This window comes from Orcinus orca, chromosome 2, assembly GCF_937001465.1.
Source record: "Orcinus orca chromosome 2, mOrcOrc1.1, whole genome shotgun sequence".
NCBI classification, from domain to species: Eukaryota; Metazoa; Chordata; class Mammalia; order Artiodactyla; family Delphinidae; genus Orcinus; species Orcinus orca.
In genome coordinates, this window is record NC_064560.1 from 117,887,444 (window position 1) to 117,914,600 (window position 27,157).

The following is a 27,157-nucleotide window of genomic DNA, read 5'->3' on the forward strand; positions in this document are numbered from 1 at the left end:
TTTAAAAAATCCTTACAGAGAAACAAACAACAACAAAAAAATAACACATCACTAGTTTTCCAGCTCAGTAATAGCTCGATAATAAAAGCCATCAAGACCATCTGGGGCCATTTCTCAGTTTGAATTCCATCTCTTTTCTAACCCTGTAACCCTCTTAGCTACAGCAATTGTAAAAGCAAATGGGAGAAAAAGAGTCCAATTTTCTTTCTAAACCAAAGCACACAAAAAGGTTCTTCATGCAGAGGTCTTAATTCAACGTGAAGTGCAGTTATAATCATGTGGTTTTCACGTTAACGCACTACATCAAGCAAGGGAAGAGGAATGATGTGTTCTTAATGTGTCTAGTGTAACTTTAAATAAAGCCTTTAACTCCACGAAGGGGAAGATTATCGTTTCAAATGGTCATATTCACTTCCCTCCCTACTCTCAAAACAGAAGTCCTTAAGTATGCAGAAATGGAACAGGGAAAGAGCTTTAAAAGGAACTGGCGACAACTATGTATCGCACCTTGATGACAGCTCCAAAAGCTCCTTTGCCAAGAAGCTGTAATTCTTCAAACTCAATGAAGTAGCGGGAAAATTGTCTCTGTGTCTCACTGAAGAACGCAGCACTGGGTAGCTGGTTGCTGGGAATAACAGTCTCCACGTAATCTTGTCCTCCAGAATCTGAGATAAAACAAAAGGTAAGAGGCAACTGAGGCTTTAAAAATAGAGGAAGAGCGGCAACATCCAACGACCATGCAAGCAGGGGAGGAAAGGGCCCCAACCAGGGAGTTTTAAAAAGTACCTCTTACCTGCAGACTCTTTAATACTTTCCTCACCCTGTCCTCCTTAAAGTAGGTAGAAATATACAGTTAGCCCACGTTTACAGGTAGGGGTAACTGAGAGTAAAGAAATGACTGAACGACAGAGCCAGAAGCCAAACCCAGGTCTCTTGATCATCCTGGTCTCTGTTGAGGCTCCTGCATCTGCTACTTGAGTAACAGCAGGGAAATCTAGTTCCAAGGCAGTAATAAGGGTGACATGATGAGAAGGGTTACCCCACACTAAGAGGCTCCACCACCAGACACTCCATCAGAAGAGGCGGGAAAAACCAGGATGGCAAAACACTTCCACGTATACAGGACACACTGAATGAATGGATTTATGTATAGCTCAGCATAAAACAGATAAAATAAATGATCCATGCAGTCCTTTCCAGTCTTAAGTTTACGTATACCTTCAAAATAATTTATGTTAAATAGGCTATCAGAAAAGAACGGTAACAGACTCACCTTCGGGACTTTGTTCCAGTAAAGGTATTTTTGGCTGAGGATTTATAAAGCTGTGTTTTAACAACTGCTGAGGACTCCATCTTTCCTTGTCATCTAAGCAGACACACCTCAGTGAGAGGAAAAAAGAATCTCAGTGATGCACAAAATAAATGCTAAACTAATTAATCCAAGGCTTTTAACTATGGGTTTATTTTTAAAAGATACACATTAGAGAATTCATGTTACTATGGGCCAAAATGTGCTCATAAGTGAATTTAATAAACCTTCTTGCAGGATTTACATGCTGAGCACCAGGCTGCATATAAGTGGGGGAATTAATAAAAAAAAGTACAGTCTCTAGAGGCAAGAAGACTGATGCTCACAGAACAATATTTTTAAAAGTCTAGGATAAGACAGCACAAGTAGGTCATGAATTTTCACTCCCACTAACAGCTTAATGAATTGCCATGCTAAGCTAAGCGTTTCTGGGGAACAGTCATAAATAAAAGTTCCCAAAGGAAAAGCAAATTAGATAGCTGATGCAGGGCTGGGGCCCATTATGATAAACTTCAGATGAAGCCTGCTCATCACAGTTTGAAGTATGTTGGGAACAATTAAGAACAACCTTTTAAAAGCCCCACATTTTATCACCTAGTTTCTTTTAATTATCATTCCTTAAGCCTACTTTCTGTTTAATGTTCTAACAAACAATTTGTTTAATGAATGAAAACAAGCCATACCTTTAACCCAGTGTTTTTCAAAGTGGGGTCCCCGACCAGCAGCATCAGTATCACCTGGGAATTTGTTAGAAATACAAATTCTCCACCCCAGTCCTAGTAAATCAGCAACTCTGGGGGTTTTTGCAGTAATCTGTGCTTTAACAAGCTCTCCAGGTGGTTTCAATACACGAGAAAGTCTGAGAATCACTGTTCTAACTAATCTAATAAGCTAGTTGGCTTTCATAACAATGACCCAAGTAGCACCTGACCGTAATTATAAAAAGGTATTTAAAACAATCAACCATCACTGTGAATTATGGACTGAAATCTACACCTATACATTGGTGACAGCAAGTATCATAAAGGGTAACATTTAATTTTTTCATGTCACAACGCTAAAAAGTAAAGCACTCCTAATTTCATACTTTGAGAGCGCAAGAAAAGACTGCAATAAAAGCATTTGTATAAGATACTGTATTTTCCCCTAAATTTAAAATTAATTTTTATTTATTTATTTATTTTAACATCTTTATTGGAGTATAATTGCTTTACAATGGTGTGTTAGTTTCTGCTTTATAACAAAGTGAGAGAGGAGCTTCAAGATGGAGGAAGAGTAAGATGCGGAGATCACCTTCCTCCCCGGAGATACATCAGAAATACATCTACACGTGGAACAACTCCTATAGAACACCTACTGAACGCTGGCAGAAGACCTCAGACCTCCCAAAAGGCAAGAAACTCCCCACGTACCTGGGTAGGGCAAAAGAAAAAAGTAAAAACAGAGACAAAAGAATAGGGACGGTACCTGCACCAGTGGGAGAGAGCTGTGAAGGAGGAAAGGTTTCCACACACTAGAAGACCCTTCGCGGGCGGAGACTGCGGGTGGCGGGGGTGGGGGGGGGGAAGCTTCGGAGCCACGGAGGAGAGCGCAGCAACAGGGGTGCGGAGGGCAAAGCGGAGAGATTCCCACACAGAGGATCGGTGCCAACGAGCACTCACCACCCCGAGAGGCTTGTCTGCTCACCCGCCGGGGCGGGCGGGGCTGGGAGCTAAGGCTCGGGCTTCGGTCGGATCACTGCAAGAGGACTGGGGTTGGCGGCGTGAACACAGCCTGAATGGGGCTAGTGCGCCACGGCTAGACGGGAGGGAGTCCCGGAAAAAGTCTGGAGCTGCCGAAGAGGCAAGAGACTTTTTCTTGCCTCTTTGTTTCCTGGTGCGCGAGGAGAGGGGATTAAGAGCGCTGCTTAAAGGAGCTCCAGAGACAGCCGCGAGCCACGGCTAACAGCGCGGACCCCAGAGACGGGCATGAGACGCTAAGGCTGCTGCTGCCGCCACCAAGAAGCCTGTGTGCGAGCACAGGTCACTATCCACAGCCCCCATCCAGGGAGCCTGTGCAGCCCGCCACTGCCAGGGTCCCGGGATCCAGGGACAAATTCCCCGGGAGAATGCACGCCGGCCTCTGCCGAAGGCTCGCCCCGCACTCCGTGCCCCCCCCCCCCCCCGCCCCGGCCTGAGTGAGCCAGAGCCCCCGAAGCAGCTGCTCCTTTAACCCCGTCCTGTCTGAGCGAAGAACAGACGCCCTCAGGCGACCTACACGCAGAGGCGGGTGCAAATCCAAACCTGAACCCCAGGAGCTGTTCGAACAAAGAAGAGAAAGGGAAATCTCTCCCAGCAGCCTTGGGAGCAGCGGATTAAATCTCCACAGTCAACCTGATATACCTGCATCTGTGGAATACCTGAATAGACAACGAATCATCCCAAATTGAGGAGGTGGACTTTGGGAGCAAAGATATATTATTTTTTCCCCTTTTTCTCTTTTTGTGAGTGTGTATGTGTATGCTTCTGTGTGTGATTTTGTCTGTATAGCTTTGCTTTCACCATTTGTCCTAGGGGTCTGTCCATCTGTTTTTTCTTTACCTTTTAAATTTTTTTCTTATTTTTTATTTTAATAACTTTATTTTAATTTACTCTATTTTATTTTATCCTCTTTCTTTCTTTCTTTCTTTCTATTTTTTCTCTCTTTTATTCTGAGCTGTGTGGATGAAAGGCTCTTGGCGCTCCAGCCAGGAGTCAGTGCTGTGCCTCTGAGGTGGGAGAGCCAACTTCAGAGACCTCCCAGCTCCACGTAATATCAAACGGCAAAAATCTCCTAGAGATCTCCACCTCAACACCAAGACCCAGCTTCACTCAACGACCAGCAAGCTACAGTGCTGGACACCCTATGCCAAACAACTAGCAAGACAGGAATACAGCCCCATCCATTAGCAGAGAGGCTGCCTAAAATCATAATAAAGCCACAGACACCCCAAAACACACCAACAGACGTGGACCTGCCCACCAGAAAGACAAGATCCAGCCTCATCCACCAGAACACAGGCACTAGTCCCCTTCACCAGGAAGCCTACACAACCCACTGAACCAACCTTAGCCACTGGGGACAGACACCAAAAACAACGGGAACTATGAACCTGCAGCCTGCGAAAAGGAGACCCCAAACACAGTAAGTTGAGCAAAATGAGAAGACAGAAAAACACACAGCAGATGAAGGAGCAAGATAAAAACCCACCAGACCTAACAAATGAAGAGGAAATAGGCAGTCTACCTGAAAAAGAATTCAGAGTAATGATAGTAAAGATGATCCAAAATCTTGGAAATAGAATGGACAATATACAAGAAACGTTTAACAAGGGCCTAGAAGAACTAAAGAGCAAACAAAGTGAATCAATTATACATATACATATATCCCCATATCTCCTCCCTCTTGCACCTCCCTCCCACCCTCCGTATCCCACCCCTCTAGGTGGTCACAAAGCACCAAGCTGATCTCCCTGTGCTATGCGGCTGCTTCCCACTAGCTATCTATTTTACATCTGGTAGTGTATATATGTTCATGCCACTCTCTCACTTCGCCCCAGCTTACCCTTCCACCTCCCCATGTCCTCAAGTCTATTCTCTACATCTGCGTCTTTATTCCTGTCCTTCCCCTAGGTTCTTCATAACCATTTTTTAAAATTAATTTTTAATTACATCAGTAACACATGAATACTTTCTCCTTCCAAATATTAAAACACTACTGGTAAGGATAAAGTCTTGGACAAACGTCCAAGCAAAAGATAAAGTTTTAATTTGTGGATACTGATTTTTTAAAAATGACATCATCCTGTACATATTATTCTTCAACTTGCTTTTTTCATTTGACCACAGACAAGGCTCTGCACCCAATTCTACTGAGGGGAGGGGCTGTTTCTGCACACCAACAGGCAATTCCCCAACACCAGTTGGGTGTCGTATGTTCAACTCAATTGTGACACTATCTACCTGGAGAGAGCATCAGATCACACAGGTTAAGGGCTCAGTCTTATGAGACTGCCCTCCCCATCCCCACTTGGGACACCAATAGCAAGCCCAGGCTGTGACCGGATTCCAACGACCTTCTCCCTGGGTTCAATTAATTTGCTAGAGCAGCTCATAGAACTCAGAAACATTTTACTCACTAGGTTACCAGCTTAATGTAAAGGGCTGTAACTCAGAAACAGCCAGACGGAAGAGATGCATAGGGGTATGTGGGAAGAGCCTTGGAGCTTCCTTGCCCTCTCCGGGCTGCCACCTACCCAACACCTCTGTGTGTTCACCAGCCCGGAAGCTCTCTGAACCCTGTCCTGTTTGGCTTTTAATGGAGGCTTCACTACAAAGGCATGATTGATTAACTCACTGGCCACTGGTGATCATTCAACCTTCAGCCCCTCCCCTCTCCACAGAGGATGGGGGTGGAACTGACAGTTCCAAACCCCTTAATCACGTGGTTGGTTCTCCTGGCAACCAGCCCCATCCTTAGATACTTTCCAAATCCACCTCATTAATATAACAAGAGACAACTCTGCTGTTATCCCCATTTTTCAGAGGAGGAAACTCAGGGTAGGGAGTTTAAGTCACTCGCCAGAAGGATAAAGGTGGGATATGAACCCAGCTGTCTGGCTCTGAGTCTGGGCTCTTTTCCATCACAGAGACTGATGTGAATGAAACAAAACCTTTCTCCAAAGGATGTTCACCAATAAGTAAAAATATAACTACAAATGAAATGCTGCTATACTTGTCTGGGAATGATTTTTTTTTCCTTTGTTAACTGGGGCTGGACAGCAAAGGTAGTAAAACAATACTGTACAGCTGCTTCTAAACCAAGCACAGTCTATCAAACCACTCTATGAAGAAAGAAATATACTAATCAATCTAAAGGCAACCATATTATTAACAGAATAAGAAATAGTGCTGATCTCAAGTTCAAAACTGACAGAGTGGGCTTCCCTGGTGGCGCAGCGGTTAAGAATCTGCCTGCCAATGCAGGGGACACAGGTTCGATCCCTGGTCCAGGAAGATCCCACATGCCGCCGAGTGACTAAGCCCATGTGGCACAACTACTGAGCCTGTGCTCTAGAGCCCGTGCGCCACAACTACTGAGCCCACGTGCCACAACTACTGAAGCCCGTGTACCTAGAGCCCGTGCTCTGCAACAAGAGAAGCCACCACAGTGAGAAGTCTGCGCACCGCAATGAAGAGTAGCCCCTGCTCGCCGCAACCAGAGAAAAGCCCGTGCGCAGCAACGAAGACCCAACGCAGCCAAAAATAAATAAATAAAATAAAATAATAAAATAAATAAATTAAAAAAAAAACTGATAGCACAGAGTTTTTCTCTAAGAGGAAAACTAGGAAAGTTTTACCTACTGAGTCCTTCCTTCTACTGTTAAATGTGAAAAGATAGGTTCTACTTAAAGTTTGCAGTGTTGTATGTGAAAATACGTAATGCTATTGCTAACCTCTACTAAGTTATTCTTGACCAATGAGGAAGGGCAGAAAGCTAAAGGTGACATTTTGAAGAACGAAATCAGGGAATTCCCTGGCAGTCCATTGGTTAGGACTCCACACTTCTACTGCTGAGGGCCCGGGTTCAATCCCTGGTTGGAGAACTAAGATCCCACAAGCCAGGAGTCCCCAACCCCTGGTACCTGTCTGTGGCCTGTTAGGAACTCGGCCACACAGCAGGAGGTGAACAGAGGGCGAGTGAGCAAAGCTTCAACTTCATTTACAGCCGCTCCCTACTGCTCACATTAATGCCCCTTAAGCTGTTTTCTAAATGGGAGGCCTTGTCTTTGACCCCTTAGGAACCAGCAGCAAAGGTGGACAGAGAGGTATTCCATTTGGAATACCTGGGGCATTTCTCCTCCTAGCAATCCCTATTGACTTCCTAGGGTATAACAGGCAGTGCCCAAAAAGTAGTTTGAAAACCTATTATTAAGAGCCCAAGTGAATTTAGAAGAATGTAGGAGTTACGGGAATGATAAATATAAGTGAGAAAACAGAACATATGTGGGTGGGAAAGGATTGGGAGAACAAAGAATTAACTCTAATACTGTTCACTTTTCAGCTTATACACATGACTTAGACGTTTAGCACATTCAAGCACAACCAAAAGTATAGGAGTAAAGTGCAATTAGAGAGAAATCTCAATGATACTCACTTCTTTAGAAAATCTTGAAAGTCAGTTGGTAAGTCACTAGGGATGGTCACAGGGTACTCTTCACACTCCTGTCCTTGGCTGAGGGAGAGCAGCAGAAGGCCAAGACGCCAAACATCCCCTTTCTTCCCCGTTTTATAAGGTAGGGCACTGTCACTAAAACGAACCCGCGTTTGCTCAAACACGTCCTCCTTGCAAATGTCCGCTAGGCGCTTAGAAATGCTGTAGTCTGTAATCTTGATGGTGCCCTCTGCATCCACTAAGACATTCGATGCACTCAGAACCTTGTGCACCACGGAATTGCTGTGCAAATAATCAAGGCCTGACAAGAGCTGAGTCGCGTACCTGCGAAGCTGATGCCCGGGGACAGGGCCCGAGTGGCTTAGGTGGGACGAGAGGGAGACCCCATTAGTGTGCTCCACTAAAATGTCCACCACAATGGAATCGTCTTGCTCTTTGAGATTCATTGCAAAGTAGCGAACTATGTTTGGATGGCTCAATTTTACCAGTGAGTTGAATTCCGTTTCTGCCCCTTGAATCTGGTATGGAAAAAACCAGTAAGGTGATAACTGGGTTGGTAGGCATTAACTAGTGTTTCCCTTTAGAAGTGAAATATTTAATAGAAAATGCACTTTCAAAGGAGAGGAGAAGGAATATGCCCTGAACTGAGTCCTCTCCTAAACCACATGGTCAACCTACAAGTTCATAAAGATGGACAAGGTTCAAAAGCAACTTCTTTTGCGATATGGCCACCAGAAAAAAGAAACATTAATTAAAAAATAAGTTTTCCTGATTATAAAGATTCACTGTCAAAATTTTAATAAGTACTAATACAAAAGAAAAACCCCACAATTCATCTTTGTGGTCACTACCCAAAGACAACTGTTAAGATTGCAGTGTCTTTACTTCCAGGGTTTTTTTTTTTGTCATAAATACATACATTTCCAAACACAATGCTTTACCTACTGTTTTATAACCTTTATTATGTAACACTGCAATATGCAATATTAAATGTTCTCCTTAAGCTCAGTATTATAAAGAACTATAAAATTCTCCAGTCCCCAAAAATTCAGTTGTGAAGCAGTATTTCAAAAAACTGAGAAAATGCAAATGATTGCAAATAGCACAGTTATGAAGTACTCTTTAATCCCAGTTGGAGAGACAGCTATTAATGGAATAATACGGGTTGAGAAAGGAGGTTGAGAAGCAGCTGCAAAAGTTTTGACCGTGTTGTGAAAGTTCTGAAAGAGGCAGCAGGGGCTGAGAAAACTTATGGTCTTCCACCACCCTCTCTGGTTAAACAGATCTCATAGCATTTTGGGTCATCTTTGGTGGCCAATGAAAGGCACAGCTATTTTGTTTTGTCACCGCCTTAAGCTCGAGATTAGTCCTTTTGCTCAGTGAGCCATCTTGGATGCCTACCTGCTTTTTACACTTATCAATCTTCTCTTTTTCTTGACTGGTAAGGAATGGACCCATTTTTTTCTGCCATTGAAGAACCCACTCATACAACGAGACAAAGCCGCCAGTGGCTGTTTCCAAAGCATTGTAAACTAATTTTCCAAGCTGCTCATCACTGCCTGCACATTGAAAGAAAATATAATTAAATTTCACTGGTACATTTTCTGTGGGCATTTAAAAAAAAAAAGAGGGAACAGACAATCATTCATTCAACAATGGATACCACATACTAACTATGAAAAATGTGATTTCATGTAATACATGCTCTTTTGTAACCAATTTTTGGTATTTAACAATACACTCTGAACTCTAAAATATTAAATTTTACAAAGGGACAAGATTCAACAGTGAGATCTTAGTATCGGACTAATGTTTTCTTCTACTAGCCATTATTGACGATGTTACTTTCATAACCAGTTCACCCCTGATGACCGCGCCTGCTGGTGTGGTAGAGTAACCCTCACACAGCTGCTAAATACCAACTAATGTAATAGAAGGTGTTTGGAACTAGGAACGCTCCATCAATGCAGATGAGTGTACACAGTGAGAACAGGTTTTAGTAACTTGGAAATTTGAATACATCAATGATTTTCTAAACACAAAATGTGAATATGCTCAGTAAATACAAACTGGCCAATGGCTTCAAGGGAAGGAACCAGTCGTGACAGTTTAAATTTGAAGCGTGTGAGACAGACACATTCATTTAGTGATAGGCATATGGTTTCAACCTATACCTGAGAGAGCTCAATTTTTGTAACACCAAAAATTTTCTTACAAAAATCTAAATTTTTATTAAAGACTATAATAGAAAATCACCAAAAAATTGGAAGTGGAGAAAAATATTACCCACAATATCACCATTTCATTTTATTTCTCTTCTAGCTCCCTCTACCCGTTTTTTCCCCCTAATTTACCAAATCGTAGCATATATAACAGGGTTTCTCACCCTGGGCACTATTGACATTCGGGACCAGATAATCCTTTGTTGAAGAGGCCTGGCTTGTATACTGTAAGATATTCAGCAGTATCCCTGGCCTCTATCCACAAGATGTCAGTAGCACCCCTTACCCTAGTCTTAATCATCAAAAATATCTCTAGATGTCACCTAATGTCCCCTAGGGAAGAAAATTGCCCCAATTGAGAACCACTGATATTCTTTTCTTTTTCTCGTATTCTTTTTCTCTTACTATATAAATAATATTGATAGTTCTCCATGATGCTACATTATCTTCATAATGAAAAGTGAAGTAACCTGTATACATAAGACAAAGTGGTCTTGGCAAAAATACTTTGGAGAAATGTGGCTGAACTAACTCACCTAGAGAAGCAGTTTTACTTCATAGAAATGCTGACCATTTAAGAGATTTTATTTAAAATGATCTGTTATGCTAGTCATAATTCCTGACATTCTCAGCTAAGGGGAAAAAAAAAACCCCTAATGTTTGAAAATGTGTCAATCAAAGGAAGCAACCTGTGGAATGCTGGATCTATGCAGCACACGCTGGAGACACACGATAGTAAACGTTTATGGGACGGAATGTGATGTGATTTACATAAAGCCTAATTAAATTCGTGAACTATATGGCACAATGTCTTGCAATATTTATCTCCCCAACTGGGACTAAGTGGGTATTTCATAGTTGCTGGTTGGGTTTTTATTTTGTATTATAGTTCTATTATTGCCACCCTCCTTTTGTCACTTTTGTGTGATGGGGATAATAAAAGGGACAAAAGAACACACTGCAGTGAGGCTGAAGGAAAATGTTACCAAAAGAGCTCAGACTGATACTCTACTATGTGCTACCAATGATCATTTCTACAGAAGCCTCTATAATGCTGTAATATATAAGGAATAATATCTGGGAAGTTCTTGATTCCCTCTAGTTCCAACAGCTTTAAAGCAAATGTTAATTTATTGATCTTTTACAAAAACATTTCTTAGAAAATTAGGACATATTTTAAAAACTAGACCCGTCATGAGAAAACAAAATAAATAATTTACTTGGTGGTTTTATAAAAAAAAAAAGTTCAGGCTGCAAAAGTGTCTCCTCATGAGGGTATTAAGTAAGGTGAATCTGTCTAATGAGTACCAGTGAGACTAGGAGACAAAGGTAAGGTAATAAGCAGTTGGATTAATTTGCCTTCCTGATTTCCCCAGATTATTAAAAGTTGTGAGTTTTATGTTGCCAATTCATGAGTCGGAAATGCCTCAGAGTCAAGGACAGTCTCAGGACCAAAGCCAAGCATCTCTATCAAGGTCTTAAGCCTGCCCAAACAGTTGCTGTGTCTGAACAGGGCAGGCTCTGCGTATGTGCAGAATCCTGCATGGTCCAGGCAGCCTCAGTCAGCCAAGGTTGAGTGTCCAGATCACAGACTCTTCAGATGCTTGATTTCTTCTCCCTCCACCTGCTGCCCTCTCCCAGGCAACTCCCCTGTTTATTTATACCTCCTCAAAGAGGAAGGGAAAGGATAACGAAGGAAAGCAAACTTGATCCAGGTAATTTAGCTACCTGTTAGCTCGGGTAAGAATACTTATGGGATTGAAAATTGAACTTAATTGTCAAATTCACCATATGCAAGTGATCCCTACACCAATTAGTGGCTGTATCTGTATGACTGATAAAAGATCATGTACATTTAGGGCAAAGGAAGTAGATACTGAAAACTTGATTTTAATATAAACAATTCAAATAGCAAATTGCTGAATGAGATTCACTCCAAATAGCCACCTGCTAAATAAGATGGCTAAACTGCTAAATAAAACACATAGAAAATAAAGTGGTTTTCCTGGTCTGGTACAGTATGCCAAGCAGGAAAACGCTAAGCAGGTGGACAGCAAATTAAGAAAATGAGACTTGACCATTAAAGATCATAGGCATTAGAACTCATCTTGTTACACATATTTTATCAGCAACAGATGCACAAGATGCAAAATTCTACTGATTCATAATATTTCAACCATTTTGGTTTTGAAAAGCTTGGCTAATTCTAATGACGGCAAATTTTAAATTACCTCTCTGCTAACGATATTGCCAAGAGCCTGGGTTTTTATTTCCATTTTACAGAAGGGGAAACCTGAGTGACTTCTTCTAGTCATCAGGAACAGGAGCTAGGTTGACTATCAGCTTAAAGAGTCTTCCTTGGACCGCGCTGGTCTAGACGACGCGACATCTATTCTACCCCATTCCTTCATGATTAACTTTCGTCATTAGAATAATTTAAATGAGTTTAGCTAGTTTACTCACCAATACATTTCCCTTTGTGCACCATGAGCTGATCAGGACTACCCATAGAGAAATACAGGATTTCACAAGAGCCAGGAGAATCTTCACTACTACACACAGAATACTGACGTTCTCGCCTTAAAAATAAATTTGGACAACGATTTTTTTTCTTTAAGATTAACACAGGAAATTCTTGCCCCTCCATTTCTTCCTGCTTACTAGCCCACTCACTGTCCAACATCTGTCTCTGCTGGGAACTGAGCTGAAGGTGCTAATGGGAAAGCTGTCCAAGCCCCCACTCGCCATTGAGTCTTCCCCACATGAACTCTACAAACCCCTGCTCTACACCTGTGCTGCCCAGTATGGTAGCCACTAGCCATATGTGGCTACTTAAATTCAATTCAAACTCAATTAAATGAAAAATTCAGTTCTTCAACTGCAATAGGCACACTTAAGTACAGAGATACCTCATTTTATTGTACTTGGCTTTATTGAACTTCAAAGCATCTGTGGCTTTTTTTTTTTTTTAGATTGAAGGTTTGCGGCAACCTTGCATTAAGCAAGTCTATCAGCTCCATTTTTCCAACAGCATTTGCTTACTTCATGTCTCTGTGTCACGTTGTGGTAATTCTTGCAGTATTTCAAACTTTTTCATTTTTATTATATTTGCTTTGGTGATCTGTGATCAGTTACTACTACGACTCACTGAAGGCTCAGATGCTGTTTATTAGCATTTTTCAACAAAAAAGTATTTTTAAATTAAGGTATGTACATTGTTTTTTTAAAAAATATAATGCAATTGCACACTTAATAGACCACAGCATAGTGTAAACATGACTTTTATATGCACTGGGAAACCAAAAATTCATGTGACTAGCTTTATTGTGGTGGTCTGTTCCCACAACATCTCTGAGGTATGTTTGTACTCAGCCTCAAGTGGCTAGTGGCTAATATTGGGCAGCATTGATCGAGAACATTTCCATCATCACAAAAGTTCTACAGCAGTGATTTAGCTCTATTCCATGTTGACCCCACATCTCGTGCACACACACATCTGGAGAAACCTGCAAAATGGCGGGCTTGGAGCACTACAAATTCCTGATCACCAACTGGGCTTCCCACTATTGAATGCTCATTCATTCTCTTTCTGGTCTCTGCTCTTCCCCTTCACGACTTCTTCAAAACACTCAAAGCCCAACCCCTCTTCTTCTCTTTCCCTTTTTCTACTTTTTTTTCTGAGTGGGAAGCAATAGCTGGGAAGCTAGATTATAATGCAAATATAACGAGTAAATCAGGAGAGCTTTGCAGGGATGAGGCAAGGGAGAGAGCTCTTGATGGTCAGGATCGGACACTTGGAAGAAATGCTTTGATCTCTAGGAAGCAGCCCTCTCACTCTGAGTGTGATATTGACCTCCACTTTCACTGAGAACATGAAGAAATGAGCAGTGAAGCCCACACTTTCTGTGGGTCCACCTAGAAAGTTACTTGGCATCCGCCCCATTTTTTCTTTTTCCCAGACTGTGAGGAAGGACAGCTGCCCTGTCCTCAGTTCCATCCCTACAGTCCCCTCTGGGACCCTGCACCATCACTTAGTCCCTCTCTCCTGTATGTTCAATCTGTTCCTCTATATCGGCTCCTTCCCTCAGCCTATGTATCTTTCCCATGTCCATTCTACTCTCCCTCAATCCCATGCCCCGTCTTGTTTTTCATTTTCAAACTTCTACACTTGCTGTCTCCATGTCTGCCCCTTCTATTTACTCTTCATGGCACTGCGAAGTCAATAAAGCTGCCACCTCCCTCCTACCCACTTTCAGTCTGATTTTTCCCCTTGGTTCCTTTTTTCTTTGTGGTTGGTGGCATAGTCATCCATTCTGTCTCACTAGTCAAAAATGCGCATGTCTCCCTGAGCTCCTAGATCTCCTGCATCTAACTGATCCCCAAGTATCAGCCTCTCTTCTCCAATTCCCCTGCCCTGTTCAGGACATCACCAAATTTCTCCTGGATACAAGAAATACCCCATTATTAACTGGTCTCATCACCTTCAATCCTATACACCTTCCCCTGCCAACACCTGCCCACACTGCTGACAAGACCTGTTATGACTTGAGTCTCTCATACCACATGTGTGTCCACAAATTCCAAATACCAGGGTATGACTAAATACACTGTAGCTCTGTTTAAATTTTGACTTCTCAAGTTATTTGTGCAACCCTGGGCATACTGAAATTTATAGAGAAAACGATAAGAGTGAGGGTTTAAAATGATGTGCTAGACTTATTAACATATAATAAATGATCCAGAAGCACCTCTACATGAGCTTTGGCCCCTCCAACAGATGGTGCTAATAGTCATTTTAGTCTAACTCCTCTATGTTCTTTAGTTTACAGTGTGTAAATGCTTGATTTTAAGGCATTTTAGACTATTAATCACCCCATCATGACTGTTAAGTACAAACCCAATGAGATTGTTAAGAGTTCTAGTAAGAAAAGATGTATCATTAGGATTGAAAACAAACCCAGAGATCATTTTAAAAGTGAAAGTGTCAAGAAAAGGACAAATGTGGTACATGCCACATGGGATATACTGACAGCAGGAACAATTCTGAAGGATAAAAAGTAAATCACAGAGAGTCTGAAGAGAAGGAACAAAGAAGTCCAATGTCACTGACGTTTCCTGTTTTCACCCAAAAATGTGTACATATTGGAGGCTCATACTGTCTACTTTGGACTCATCAGAATTGGGTTCAGAACAACCTTCTGGAACCTAATCCATTAATAAGTAAAACAGCTCTTAAACTCCAGCAGAAATAGCCATCCCAATGCAAGCAAATGGTATTTAGAAGCAATTAACACTGGTGCCATTGCCAATGATTTTTTTTTTAAAGATTTATTTATTATTTATTTTTGGCTGCGTTGGGTCTTAGTTGTGGCACACGTGGTCTTTCGCTGCAGCACATGGGCTTCTCTCTAGTTGTGGCGCAAAGGATCCAGGGCATGTGGGCTCTGTAGTTTGTGGCATGCGGGCTCTCTAGTTGAGGTGTGCGGGCTCAGTAGCTGTGGTGTGTGGGCTTAGTTGCCCCGCAGCATGTGGGATCTTAGTTCCCTAACCAGGGATGGAACCCACATCCCCTGCATTGGAAGGTGGATTCTTTACCACTGGACTACCAGGGAAGTCCCGTCATTGCCAATGATTAATTCTAGATTATGGAATGTTCATGGGGGTTTGCAATATCATTAGAAATATCACCCATGTTATCAGTTTTTCCCAGTAGCTGTGGCAGTACACAGGATAAAGGGTGTTTTAAACAAAATTGCCAAATAACATTAACTGGGTTTTATAAAGAACAGATAAATTAGACACAGTTCAATTTTAGAAGACTAAATTAGGCATCTACGACCTTGATACCTCAAATAAGAAGAAAATATGATTTTTTAAAAAGCCAAGTAGCAAGAAAAGAGGAAGCAATTTGTCTACTAGGGACTTGAGAATCAGACTCCCACCCAAAAGACTGCTCTGTCAACATGGTCAATGGTGTAGATGGTTGGGATGGGACAGAAAAAGGGGATCTCAGATGAGACACAGGGGGCTAGTGTAGTCTCACCTTCCCGCCTAACTCACCAAGAGGCCACAGAAAACTCTAGCTCTTGGTCCCCCAATTTGAAACTCCAGGCAGCTCTGTGGATATAGAGTTAGTAAGAATCGCTGACATTGCTTAATTTGAAGTGAACCAGTATATGCCTCCATGGAGCCAACTGGAGAGACTGAACAGTGGAGGCTCACAAGTGTGGAGAGATGTATCAAGGATTCCCTCTTCCCCTACCCACATCCTTAATACTTCAGCGGTTCCCCAGCGCATGTCTTATACTTAGGAGACAGGCTGGGACCTGGGACCCTTTGCTGCAGTGCTTTCACCTGGACAAACACGTCTCCTAGAGCAACAGAATACAAAGAAACCATAAGGGACTAAAAATAACTGTGTGCATGCCCCCTTGGGGCAAATTATGAACAACAAGATACAAAAAGACCAAAAACCCAACTGCCACTTCTGAGGTGTTGGCAGCAAAGCTGGGTACTGAGCATGCACCCTGCACACAGCACCACCAAGGGGGTGGGGCCGACCACCCAGGTCACCCCTCCGGCCCAACCCAGGGGTCTGCCCCTACCCTCACCCCATTTAAGGCACCAGCTTGCCCCCCCCATCTCAGAGACAGAGCAAGGGCACCTGTTATTTGTTTTTGCTCCCATGTGCTATATAGCACGAGTCCCAATAAAGCCTTGCCTGAATTTCTCATCTGGCCTCGTATCAATTTCTATTGATTAAAGAGTCCAAGAACCCAGCTGGATAACACTTATACCCTTAATTATCTCTTCTCTGTAAGGAGGAATAGCCAGCAGTTACCACAGCTGGTGTCAAAATCAGGAAAACAAACTACCAGACAACCTGATGCTGTTTCCTGGTGAAAATGGGTGATGTATCCTAGATTCTGGGCTACACTTTAGTAACCTGCACAGAAGGCAAGTCTGAAACGGTGAAAATAATCCTCTACCATGAACTACTTTATAGAATTTTTTTTTCTTTTTTTGCTTCTCCTAAAAAGTTCAAAGTGCCCATTTATGAGATACAACATCCCTGGGAAGAAGGCAGGAGAGAACTATGTCTGCATTTACAAAAGACAGCTTGATACTGAATGGTTAGTTTAAACTGACACTTTAAAATGGTTAGTTTTATATTATTTGAATGTTACCTCAATTTGAAAAAATATAAAAGGTAAATCCTTCAAGGGATAAAAAAGACAACCTTAAGGACACAGAAAATAAAGCTGTTCAACAAAGACAAAAACACATCCGTGAAAAGCTGGGCCAAGGGGGCTGGCCCTTGAGTGTCAGGCCTTTAAGCTCTTTCCACTAGAACAGTGAGTGGTTTTCTGTTCTCTTTCTCTTGTTTTACGCAGTGGAAACCTTTCATTAAATAAAGCCTTACTGATTTTTGATATGCCCACATAAAAAGAAAAGCTGAGTCACCCTGGTTGAAGAGGCTGCAGACTCTACAAGTGCCAAAAAGACAGTCTGTCCCTTTCTATCATCCTTCCTGACCCCCTCCCTCCCTTCATCAGACGTTTACTGAGCACCTACTCTGTCTCTCCCAGGCACTGTTCCAGGACCTGAGGGAAACACAGATGAGGTCCTTGCTCGCATGAACTTGACATTGTCATGAAAGGATAAAGACAATAAAAAAGCAAACAAATGTATATGAAGTTCAGTTAGCAGTAACTGCTATGGAGAAACTTAGAACAGGGAAGTGGAGAACAAGTGACTAAGCAGGGGAGCGGGGTGTGGGGGGTGCTCAGGGAAGGCGTCTGAGGTCACTTGTAAGCGCAGAACCGAAAGATAAGGAGTCAGCCATGCAAAGTGCCCCAGGGAGAGCGTAGCAGGCAGAGAGACTGGAAGAGGCCCTGAGATGGGAAGGAGCTTGGTGTGCGCGAGGGCCTGGAAGATGAGCGTGGCTGCCGTGCAGAGGCTAAGGGAGGGGGAGAGTAGTACGAAGCATGATGTGCAAACTGTTCCTCTGCTGTTGCTCTCCTGTTCTCCATTCTCCACTGGCAGCCAGGAAGAACTTCACTCAGTGTGGATCAGATGGTATCTTATTCCTCTTTAGAACCCCGAATGGCTGCTCATTACACCTAAACTCCTGACCCGACCAACAGAGCCCTCCGTGACACACCCCTGCCGCCCCCTTGAACCACTGTCTCCATGCCCGCTCATTCTGGCCACGCTGCCCTGTTTGATGAGCTCTGGGCAGCACAAGACCAGGCTGGCTTCGGGTCTTCTGCACCGGCTGCTCTTTACCCGAACAGCTGGCTCTGTTCCATCATCCAGATCTGGTATCTGTGCCCCCCCAGTCGAAAGCCACCGTCCTTCTGTCATTCAGGATCCAATCCTTGGACTCCAATCTAAAGTAGCCATCCAGTCTTTCTTCAAGACAGCCTATTTAAATTCTCTGCAGAGCGCTAGTCACTATCTGACATTTTCTTGCTTGCTTGTGGACAGCCTCCTCCAACTAGAATATAAGCTCCATGAAACCAGCGTCCTTCTTGATCTTGCTTATTGAATCCCCAGGACTCAGAACAGTGTCTGACCTTTAGTAAGTGCTCATTAAGTATCTGGTTCTAGATTGTACTGTTTTTAGTCACAGCCAATTCGAATAATGCCTGCTGACAACAGTGATGACAAGGCCATCTCTACTAACTCTATCAAATGTATCTACTAACTGAAAGAATAAAATGGAACACTCTGGTTATTTCCTTTGGCTTTCCAACTCAAAGACTAGTGAATAGCAAGGAAGAAAAAGAATCATGAGTATGCCATGAGGTACCTCAGTATATCAAAGACTTTTTTTGTTTGTTTTTCTGCGGTATGTGGGCCTCTCACTGTTGTGGCCTCTCCCGTTTCGGAGCACAGGCTCTGGACGCGCAGGCACAGCGGCCATGGCTCACGGGCCCAGCTGCTCCGTGGCATGTGGGATCTTCCCGGACCGGGGCATAAACCCGTGCCCCCTGCATCGGCAGGCGGACTCTCAACCACTGCGCCACCAGGGAAGCCCTCAAAGACATTTTATTTCTTAACTGAAGAAGCATGTAAACTATATTTTAAGAAATATTCATTCTTTTCTAGTCGGTAGCCAACATAGTGCCAGAGTTCATGCAGGTTTGTACAACAACGTTGGCAAACAATACATAAAAATGATTTCTTGGGCTTCCCTGGTGGCGCAGTGGTTGAGGGTCCGCCTGCCGATGCAGGGGACACCGGTTTGTGCCCCGGTCCAGGAGGATCCTGCATGCTGCGGAGCGGCTGGGCCCGTGAGCCATGGCCACTGGGCCTGCGCATCCGGAGCGTGTGCTCCGCAGCGGGAGAGGCCACAGCAGTGAGAGGCCCGCGTACCGAAAAAACAAAAAACAAACAAACAAACAAACAAAATGATTTCTTCTTGGATGCTCATGGAATGTCACATTTTATCCAAGACATACAAATGGCCCTCTACAAGCACTACATGAAAAGTTCTACCTATGTCAAGGAGGGAGAGAAGTTCCTATCCTTCCTTGAATAAACTTGCTAATAATCTCTGATCTCAAAAGCCAAGTCTAATCTTGGACCCGATGTCTACAGTTAGCCACAAAAATGGAAATGTTTAAACTAAAAAAATTGTTTTTTATACATCCTTATTCATGGCATTGATTTATTTCCACTGTTTCTAACACAGTAGGAATCTGTCAATTATTTCCTACTGAAATACTCTGACAACTTCAAACTATGTTGCCTAATGGAAGCCCAGTTGCAAAAACAATCTAAATTGGTGCAAGGAGTTATAACCTTAAAAAGGAATTGTTACCAGAAACTGCATTCAAGAAAAGATTTAGTTCACCTTAACAGTAGGTGGTTAAATGTTAATATCAAAATAATTTCTGAGCTGATTTTTTTTTAAGTAGATAATTAGGAAAAGAACTGAAATGATTCCTTCGTATAAACAAACTGTAACCTGAAAGATTATATAAGCTTTTAATTTGGTACTTAAAATGTTTCTTTTTATAGAAGAAAATGTTGGTTTTAAGTGCTGCTTAGATTCTCACAAGAGATAGTTTAAACACATAAAGAAGCTGAATTATAATACCTATACTACTTAATCACCCACATACTCACAAATGGATTCTGTACTAAAATTCCTTTCTGGTCCACAGCGGGTCACAGCAAATAGACAGGGAAGTCTCAATTCTTTGGTGGAAAAGGATGTGGAGGAAGAGATAGTACCTTTCATATCATCTCTGGTGACAGGGGACAACCCAGGAGCCCACCTGCAGTAACAGGGAAGCCCAGTGTCCTCAGTAGCAACAGGGAGGGGAGCCCTGACAGCAAACTGGGGCTCCCATCCTCATGTAAAGGATCTCCCACACCCGTGCCTGTTTTGGAGTATCCCCCACATCTGTGGTGGGACCTAGGGAGTTACAGACTGCAAACACACACAGTGTGAAATCTGACTGGATGATGATTCTGACAGAGAAAAGTTTTTAAATCACTTACTGAATAATTAGATCATTAAAAGTCAGATCAAACTGCACTGGAGGCAAGACTGTGAAGTGTTGTAACTGTTATAAAAGGGAATGAACCCTAAAACTGGTTTCATGAAAGATACTTGGAAAGTGTTAAATGAAAATTTCATTTCATATTGCTAACTAATATATTAAGATATACAGGCGCTGCAAAAGTTATTAAAACTATCACGTGACAATTCCACCAAATTTCGCTACAAGTTGTTTTAATTCTTCTACATCTTTCATCCCTTCAGATCAGAAACCTCAGGGACTTACCTAGACCTTCCAGATGAGTTGGTCCGATGTTTACCATTTCCTATAAAGTCAGGAGAGCCTCCATGCAGAATGGCAGCTGTTCTGTGTCCTCCTGGGTCTTTCCTAGGGGTATGATCTTGGTTTGACAAACTAGCTATTTCTAAACGTTCCTTAAAAGAAGAAAAGTAAAACCTACTTTAGATATGTCATAAGTGGAAGACAATCCTGGTACATAATTATAAATATGTAGAGAATGCAAATCTTATTTAAGCTGAATGTTTTCAAGTGTAATAAAGTTGAACTCAACTTTTAAAAGTTTAATGTCCAAATATATACTGGTTCAAGAACTGAAGGCCAGGTTACCGTTTCAAGAGAATGTGAGTTTTATAAACGAAAATGCTTAGAATCGTGGAATATACATGAAAAGTTAGGGAGAAGAGCAAGAGATGAACAGAAGGAGGCATTCAAAGAGAGAGCAGATTCAATATCCTGTAATAAACCATAATGGAAAAGAAAAACAATGTTCTAGTACCGTTTGCTGAAAAGGCTATCCTTTCTTCAGAATTATCTTTGCACCTTAGTCAAAAAATCAGTTATATATACATGGGGTGGAGGGGGTCTATGTTTGCATTATGTCTTCTATTGACAGAATTAGTATTGTTCTGTTATCTATCTTGACTCCAATATTAAACTATTTTGAACACTGTAAAAAACAAACAAACAAACGAGAGAGCAGAGTGAGTGACAGGAAGGCAGATCAGATGTAAGATAGGAGAGTTGGTGGGAACAGTAATATCACCTTAAATTTGTATACAGCTTTGTACGTTCACAAAGGGCAGTACATTTATCTGTGGGAATAATTACATAAGACAGAAAGGAAGGCATTATCTGTGCCGTCTTAAGGGGTGAGGAAAATGAGCCTCGGAGAGTGTCATCTGTCAAGGTCGCAGAGCCAGGCAGTAAAAAAGCCAAAGCTTTCAGCCAGGTGCTGCTTACCTGCACCTCAGTGCCTCCACCCACTGCACCTCATTGCTTCCCTTAAGTTTAATGCCATATTTCTCTAAAAAAGAATGAGCAAAATTGTCTCTGGATTTCTCCAAACATGTGTAGCTGGTTTTTGATTGAGTTGGACTCAGAAAAAATATAGGAAAAAGGACTTTATCCTTTTCCACCCCTGCTTTTTAAACCAGCTCTGTTGAATCCTTCTTTTCCATCACTGAATGAAATCTCAGGGAGATCCATGTGGTTTCCATTCACTCTTCTGTATGAACAAATAGTTTTGTTTTCCAAGTATTAATAATTCCAGTCTGGGTTGATTATCAAAACTTCAATCTCCTCTGTCCTTCAACTCTTTTGATAAACTACTGTAGTTATGTAAGCCAAAGACATCTACAGATAACATACAACTCTAAGTTTTGCTACTTATTTGGAGAATCTAAAATATATAATGAATGATATTTGGGGGACTTTTTAGTGCTTCATTTTAAGCTTTACTACCGATACTAACAAAGGAGGGGAAAAAGAATAATGAAGGAAAAAGAAGAATGAAGGACAGGGGTCCTGACTTCTCAGATATTCAAACATTATAAAGATACAATAATTCAAATATCATCAATGGAAATAAAAAGGTTTTATGTTTAGCAAAATGTAAACTATTCGAGTATGGCAGAATTGCTAGAGTACCTGCTTAGCCATTTCTTTCCTTTTTTTCTCTTCTTTTATCTCTTCTTTCCTTCTCTGAATCTCATGAAGGATTTCACGTTGCTGAAATAAATCATACTGCCATCAAATGCTGATCTCTGAAACCCATACAACATACGAATTCTTTAATCACAAAAAATCTTTTGAATTTCAGGAATTCAAGCTCTCATCTCCTAAGAGATCTGAATATCTAGAACCTTAGTACAAACTGTAGTTACGTCAGTTTTATTAGAGTTCTTAGGCAATAGGCTTCCCACTTAAATGGGTGTGAAGACTGTGGGGAGGGACACGTACTCCCCATTTCTATGTGGACGGACTTATTTTGGAAGCACGGAGTCCTAACTACTGGACCGCCAGGGGATTCCCAATGTGGAGGGACTTTAACTGCAGCAACACCATGGGCCGCTCACTTCTCCCCACACTTGACTGAGACCCTCCCCTTTGATACCTGCCTGTCTGCAGAGAACATGCACTTGCGCCTACTGTCGGCCAGGCCGCTGGGTGGAGGTGGGCTGAGCTGGGTGCACACCCACAAGCCACAGACCTTCAGGTGCATTCCCCAATCAGTTTTCTCAGTATTAAAAGTGGCATTTTGATCTCTATCCATTTGACTCATGTAGCTATTACTCAAATGATTCTGAATTTTAGGTAGAGAAAAATAATGTTTTTTATGAGCTGCCTAAAATTCCAGGTTTTAAATATCAAAACTATTGAGAAACTCACCAAAAACTATTACAGCAATAATATAAAGCATACCCAAAACTTACAGGTAGTTATAGTAGGACACCAAAACAAGTCTGTTAAATATCTTTATCTTCTAGTAAAAATGTGTCTGCCTAAGAACAATGACAACAATAAGGAACTTTAAACCCTAAATGGTAACTAGGCTACGCAATTAAATAGGAGATAAGCAGTAACAAGATGAATGGAACCGGGATTTCCCTGGTGGTCCAGTGGTTAAGACTCCGTGCTCCCAGTGCAGGGGGCCCAGGTTTGATCCCTAGTCAGGGAACTAGATCCCGCATGCTGAAACCAAAAAAAAAACCCCAAACAAACAAAAAAAATCCCTCATGCCGCAACTAAGACCTGGCACAGCCAAATAAATAAATATTGAGAAAAAAATGAACGGAACCCACAAAGACAGTGTTAACATAAGTAAAGGATGAACAAAATGAAGCAGGAAAAAAGAACCAGGAATAAGAACCTAAGAAAAGCAGGAAAAACAAAACCCTACAAGTAATTGCAACACCTAAGGGAAGAAAACTAAAAAGCCTCACTGAGAGATAAAAATAAATGGAAAAACATTCCTGGATAGGAAGTCTGAATACTGTCATAATGTTAATTCTTCCTAAATGAATACATAAGTTTAGTGCAATTTTACTCAAAATCCCACAGGCTTTGTTTTGTTTTGATTTTGAGAAAGCAATCCTATAACTTATCTGTGAGAATAGCCAACAGAAAAAAAAAAAAGTATGAAGGATGAAGGGACAGGGGTCCTGACTTAGACAGTCAAACGTTATAAAGATACAATAACTCAAAGAGTGCTGTAGAGACTCAAGAAAAAAACATGAATTGAACAAAAGAGACAATTCACAAGTAGAACTTAGTATAAATGAGTAGATAAAATACACTTTAAAGGAATTATTACAAATCACTTAAAAATGAATGATTACTTAATAAATGTGTTAGGAAAATGACTGGGAAAAAAAAAAAAAAGAAAAACTCAGACCCTCATTTTTACAACCCACACCAAAATAAGTTCTAGATAAGTTTATTAAAAGACTAAATAGAAGGAAAAAAACCTTAAAAATCAGGAAGGAAATTTAGATACATGTATTAACTCTGATTAAAGGATTTTAAAAATAACACAGCAGTATACATCCGTATGCAAATTAAGAAAAAGTAAAAATGGTTAATGAACCAAAAAAACGTTCAGTCTCTGGCTTTGGCTACTCATTTGGGCATGAGATACTTGTCCCACAGAGGGAAGAAGATAATAGCCTCTGAACTCCTGCACAGCTTTACAAGCACAGAAAGAGCACCAGAAGTTTGGTTAAGCCAACTTCCTTTTTCTCTTATTTAAAAACCTGGACTAAGCGTTCTAGGGGTAGCATTGATATCTGCTGGGAGGGAATCACTCATAGTATTTATTTCTTGGTTACTCTTAGGGCCTTCTTTCACATGAATCCATGGTTCTTGGATCAAATGCTGAGCAAAACTTAAAGAAATACCAGTAAGTGAGTAGGTAGAGACGGAGGAAAACCTATAGGAGCTCGCAGTCCTCCAGGCCGGACACCGCGGCGACAAGGGTCTCACCTCCTCTTCCTCTTTCCGCTTGGCCTCTAACTGCCTCCGTTGCTCCTCCTGAGCCCGCCTTTCCAGCATTTCTTCATGAAAAGACTTGGGAGGGGGCTTGTTGTGCTCGCAGAGGAATGACTGCACATGGTAAGCCAGTTCAAATATCATCACCTAAACACATGGATGGAAATCAACCACAAATGGTCAAGTGACGCAAAGCAGGGCCTCAAGGTGAGACTACAGAAAAACATGCAGGCCATCCGAGACCCACTCACAATGGTGATATTCATTTTGATGTGACACGTTCTAAATTAGGTCTAGGATGCAACCACAGGAGGAAAAAGCTTTTATAGCACTCACCTCATTGTGTTACCATCAAGAAAAATCACTATCTAGATAAATGAAAAACTTCACTTTTCTTTTGCAATCCTATTCAATTTATTAGCATTTTCTGTATAATAAATCCGATAAAATGTTTTTCTGTATAAATAAATCTGGTAAAATATTTAAGACTGCATAAAAGTAAAGACTACCTTCCCAGCTAGAAAACCTGCCTACATAATGACAGTTGAGCAGAGAATAATCATTGCTAACATGAGAGCTTTCATCTATCCATACAGCATACTGAAAACATCCTACTGGGGTACAGAGGCAAATGCTTAAAGGCCTCACTCTCTCCCTCTAGTAATGGGCCAGTAGGAGGCTAATTAATACTTAGAAAGCATTTCATTTCCACTTAGGGAAGCATTCACAGTATCAGAAGGAAAAAGGCCCCCCTCTCAGACATCCTATGTGAATGTAGGAAGCCACTTTCCCCAACCCCTAAATCATAAACCATAACTTGGTTGGTAAATCAACAGAGCAAGGGTTTCTGGGACCCCACACTGACCAACTATTCCAACCCCAAAGAGGTCAAGAGTGCCAAGCTCCTTCTGCAGATGAGGACCACCACTCTGAAATTTCTTTTTCCTCAATTACAATGAAGCACATTAAAAATTATTGTTTCTAAAAGGACTTAGGGTGGTAAAAAGTAACAGAATTCATTGTACACAAGAATATATAGTTTGCCTGGTGTTCACCTTTCTCTTGGGGAGAAACCACAGCTATTGTTGGGGGAAGCTGTATTTTTTATTGTACTAGAAGCTGTGGCATTCACTAGAAACACTAGTTTAGAGTCTAAGAGGCAAACTATTCTGTGAAAAGCTCTTTTAAGGAAAGCTGGTTAAAGAAGGCAGTTTCCATCACGTCAAAGAGAAACCATTTCTACACCAGAAAGGAGCCAGGAGCCAAGCAGTGGAGGGATTTTCTTTTGCTAATCTGTTTAATTTACTAGCATTTTCTGTATAAATCTGATAAAACATACAAGACTGGATGTAAATAAGAGCTAGTCTCCAGACTGGCTCTTGTCCCCCTCTCCCCCAAATCTACACAGTCCATCGTCTTACTTCTCTCAGCCTCTGCTCACATGTCACCTGGTGGGGCCTCTCCTGACCTCCTTATTTACAACAGCCGCTCTGCCTCACCTCGCAGTACACATCTGTATCAGTCAGGGTTCTCCCGAGAGACAGAACCAAATAGAAGGGGTATGTGTCCACATATATATATATATGGTATAGTATCTGCACATAACCTATGTGCATCCTCCCACAGTATACTTTAAATCATCTCTAGATTACTTACAATACCTAATAGAATGAAAATACTATGTAAATAGTTGTAAATACTATGTAAATGCTATGTAAATAGTTGTCGGCATGCAGCAAATTCAAGTTCTGCTTTTTGGAACTTCCTGGATTGTTTTTCTGAATATTTTCCATCTATGGTTGCCTGAATACACGGATGTAGTACCCACAGATACGGAGAGCCAACTGTGTATGTCGAGAGAGAGAGAGAGAGAGAGAGAGAGAGAGAGAGAGAGAGAAGGAAGGAGGGAGAGGGAAAAATTGATTGAGATTGATTTTAAGGAATTGGTTCACATGATTATAGACGCTGGTAAGTCCAAATTCTGCAGAGTACGGCAGCAGGCTGGTGACCCAGGGCAGAGTTGATGTTGCAGTTCAAGTCCCAAGGGCATCTCCTGGCAATTCCTTCTTCCAGGGAGGCCAGTCTTCTTCTTTTAATGCCCTCAACTGACTGCGTAAGGCACCCCCACCTTATGGAGAGTAAGCTGCTTAACTCAAAGTATACTGATTTAAATGTTAATTTCATCTAAAAAATACCTTCACAGAAACATATAGAATAATGTTTGGCCAAATATCCAGGTACCATGGCCTAGCCAACAGACACATAAAATTAACCATCACAACTTCTATAAGAATGGATAAAATAGAAAACTGACAACATCAAATGCTGACACGGACGTTGGAGAAACTGGATCACTCACATATTGCTGACGGTAATGTAAAGTGGTCAGCTAACCTGGAAAATTTGGGCAGTTTCTTAAAAAAGTGAACACACGGTACCATACACCCACAACTGCACTCCTGAACATTTATTTCAGAGAAATGAACTTGTGTTCACACCAAAAGCTGTACATAAATGTTTACACAGCTTTATTTATTTATTTATTTTTTTTCTTAATTTTTTGGGTTTGTTTTTGTAGGTCCTTTTCTTCTCTTATGTTTCCTACTTAGGGAAATTCCTTTAGCATTTGT

The 27,157-nt window shown here is 41.6% G+C and overlaps 1 protein-coding gene and 1 long non-coding RNA gene across 6 annotated transcripts in view; one reads left to right on the forward strand and one right to left on the reverse strand.

Annotated features, from left to right (window-relative positions):
* LOC125963412 (uncharacterized) overlaps positions 1–5,087 on the forward strand; it is a 57,383-nt gene extending 52,296 nt beyond the window's left edge. The window contains exon 2 of the long non-coding RNA XR_007475361.1: positions 4,960–5,087. This is a non-coding gene — a long non-coding RNA (uncharacterized LOC125963412). The remainder of the gene's footprint in view (positions 1–4,959) is intronic.
* The window catches only part of EIF2AK4 (eukaryotic translation initiation factor 2 alpha kinase 4), a 115,688-nt gene that overhangs the window by 65,700 nt on the left and 22,831 nt on the right, over positions 1–27,157 (reverse strand). For 4 of the 5 annotated variants that reach the window (XM_049705510.1, XM_049705509.1, XM_049705511.1 and 1 more), the window contains exons 4-11: positions 24,522–24,674; positions 22,188–22,268; positions 20,526–20,674; positions 12,187–12,302; positions 8,903–9,060; positions 7,484–8,019; positions 1,274–1,380; positions 508–665 (exon numbers count right to left, since the gene is read on the reverse strand). In XM_049705510.1, coding sequence (XP_049561467.1) covers positions 508–665; positions 1,274–1,380; positions 7,484–8,019; positions 8,903–9,060; positions 12,187–12,302; positions 20,526–20,674; positions 22,188–22,268; positions 24,522–24,674 — 1,458 coding nt within the window. Of the gene's footprint in view, positions 1–507; positions 666–1,273; positions 1,381–7,483; positions 8,020–8,902; positions 9,061–12,186; positions 12,303–20,525; positions 20,675–22,187; positions 22,269–24,521; positions 24,675–27,157 lie in introns of those variants that run through there. The other variant, XM_049705513.1, reaches the window with a different exon arrangement.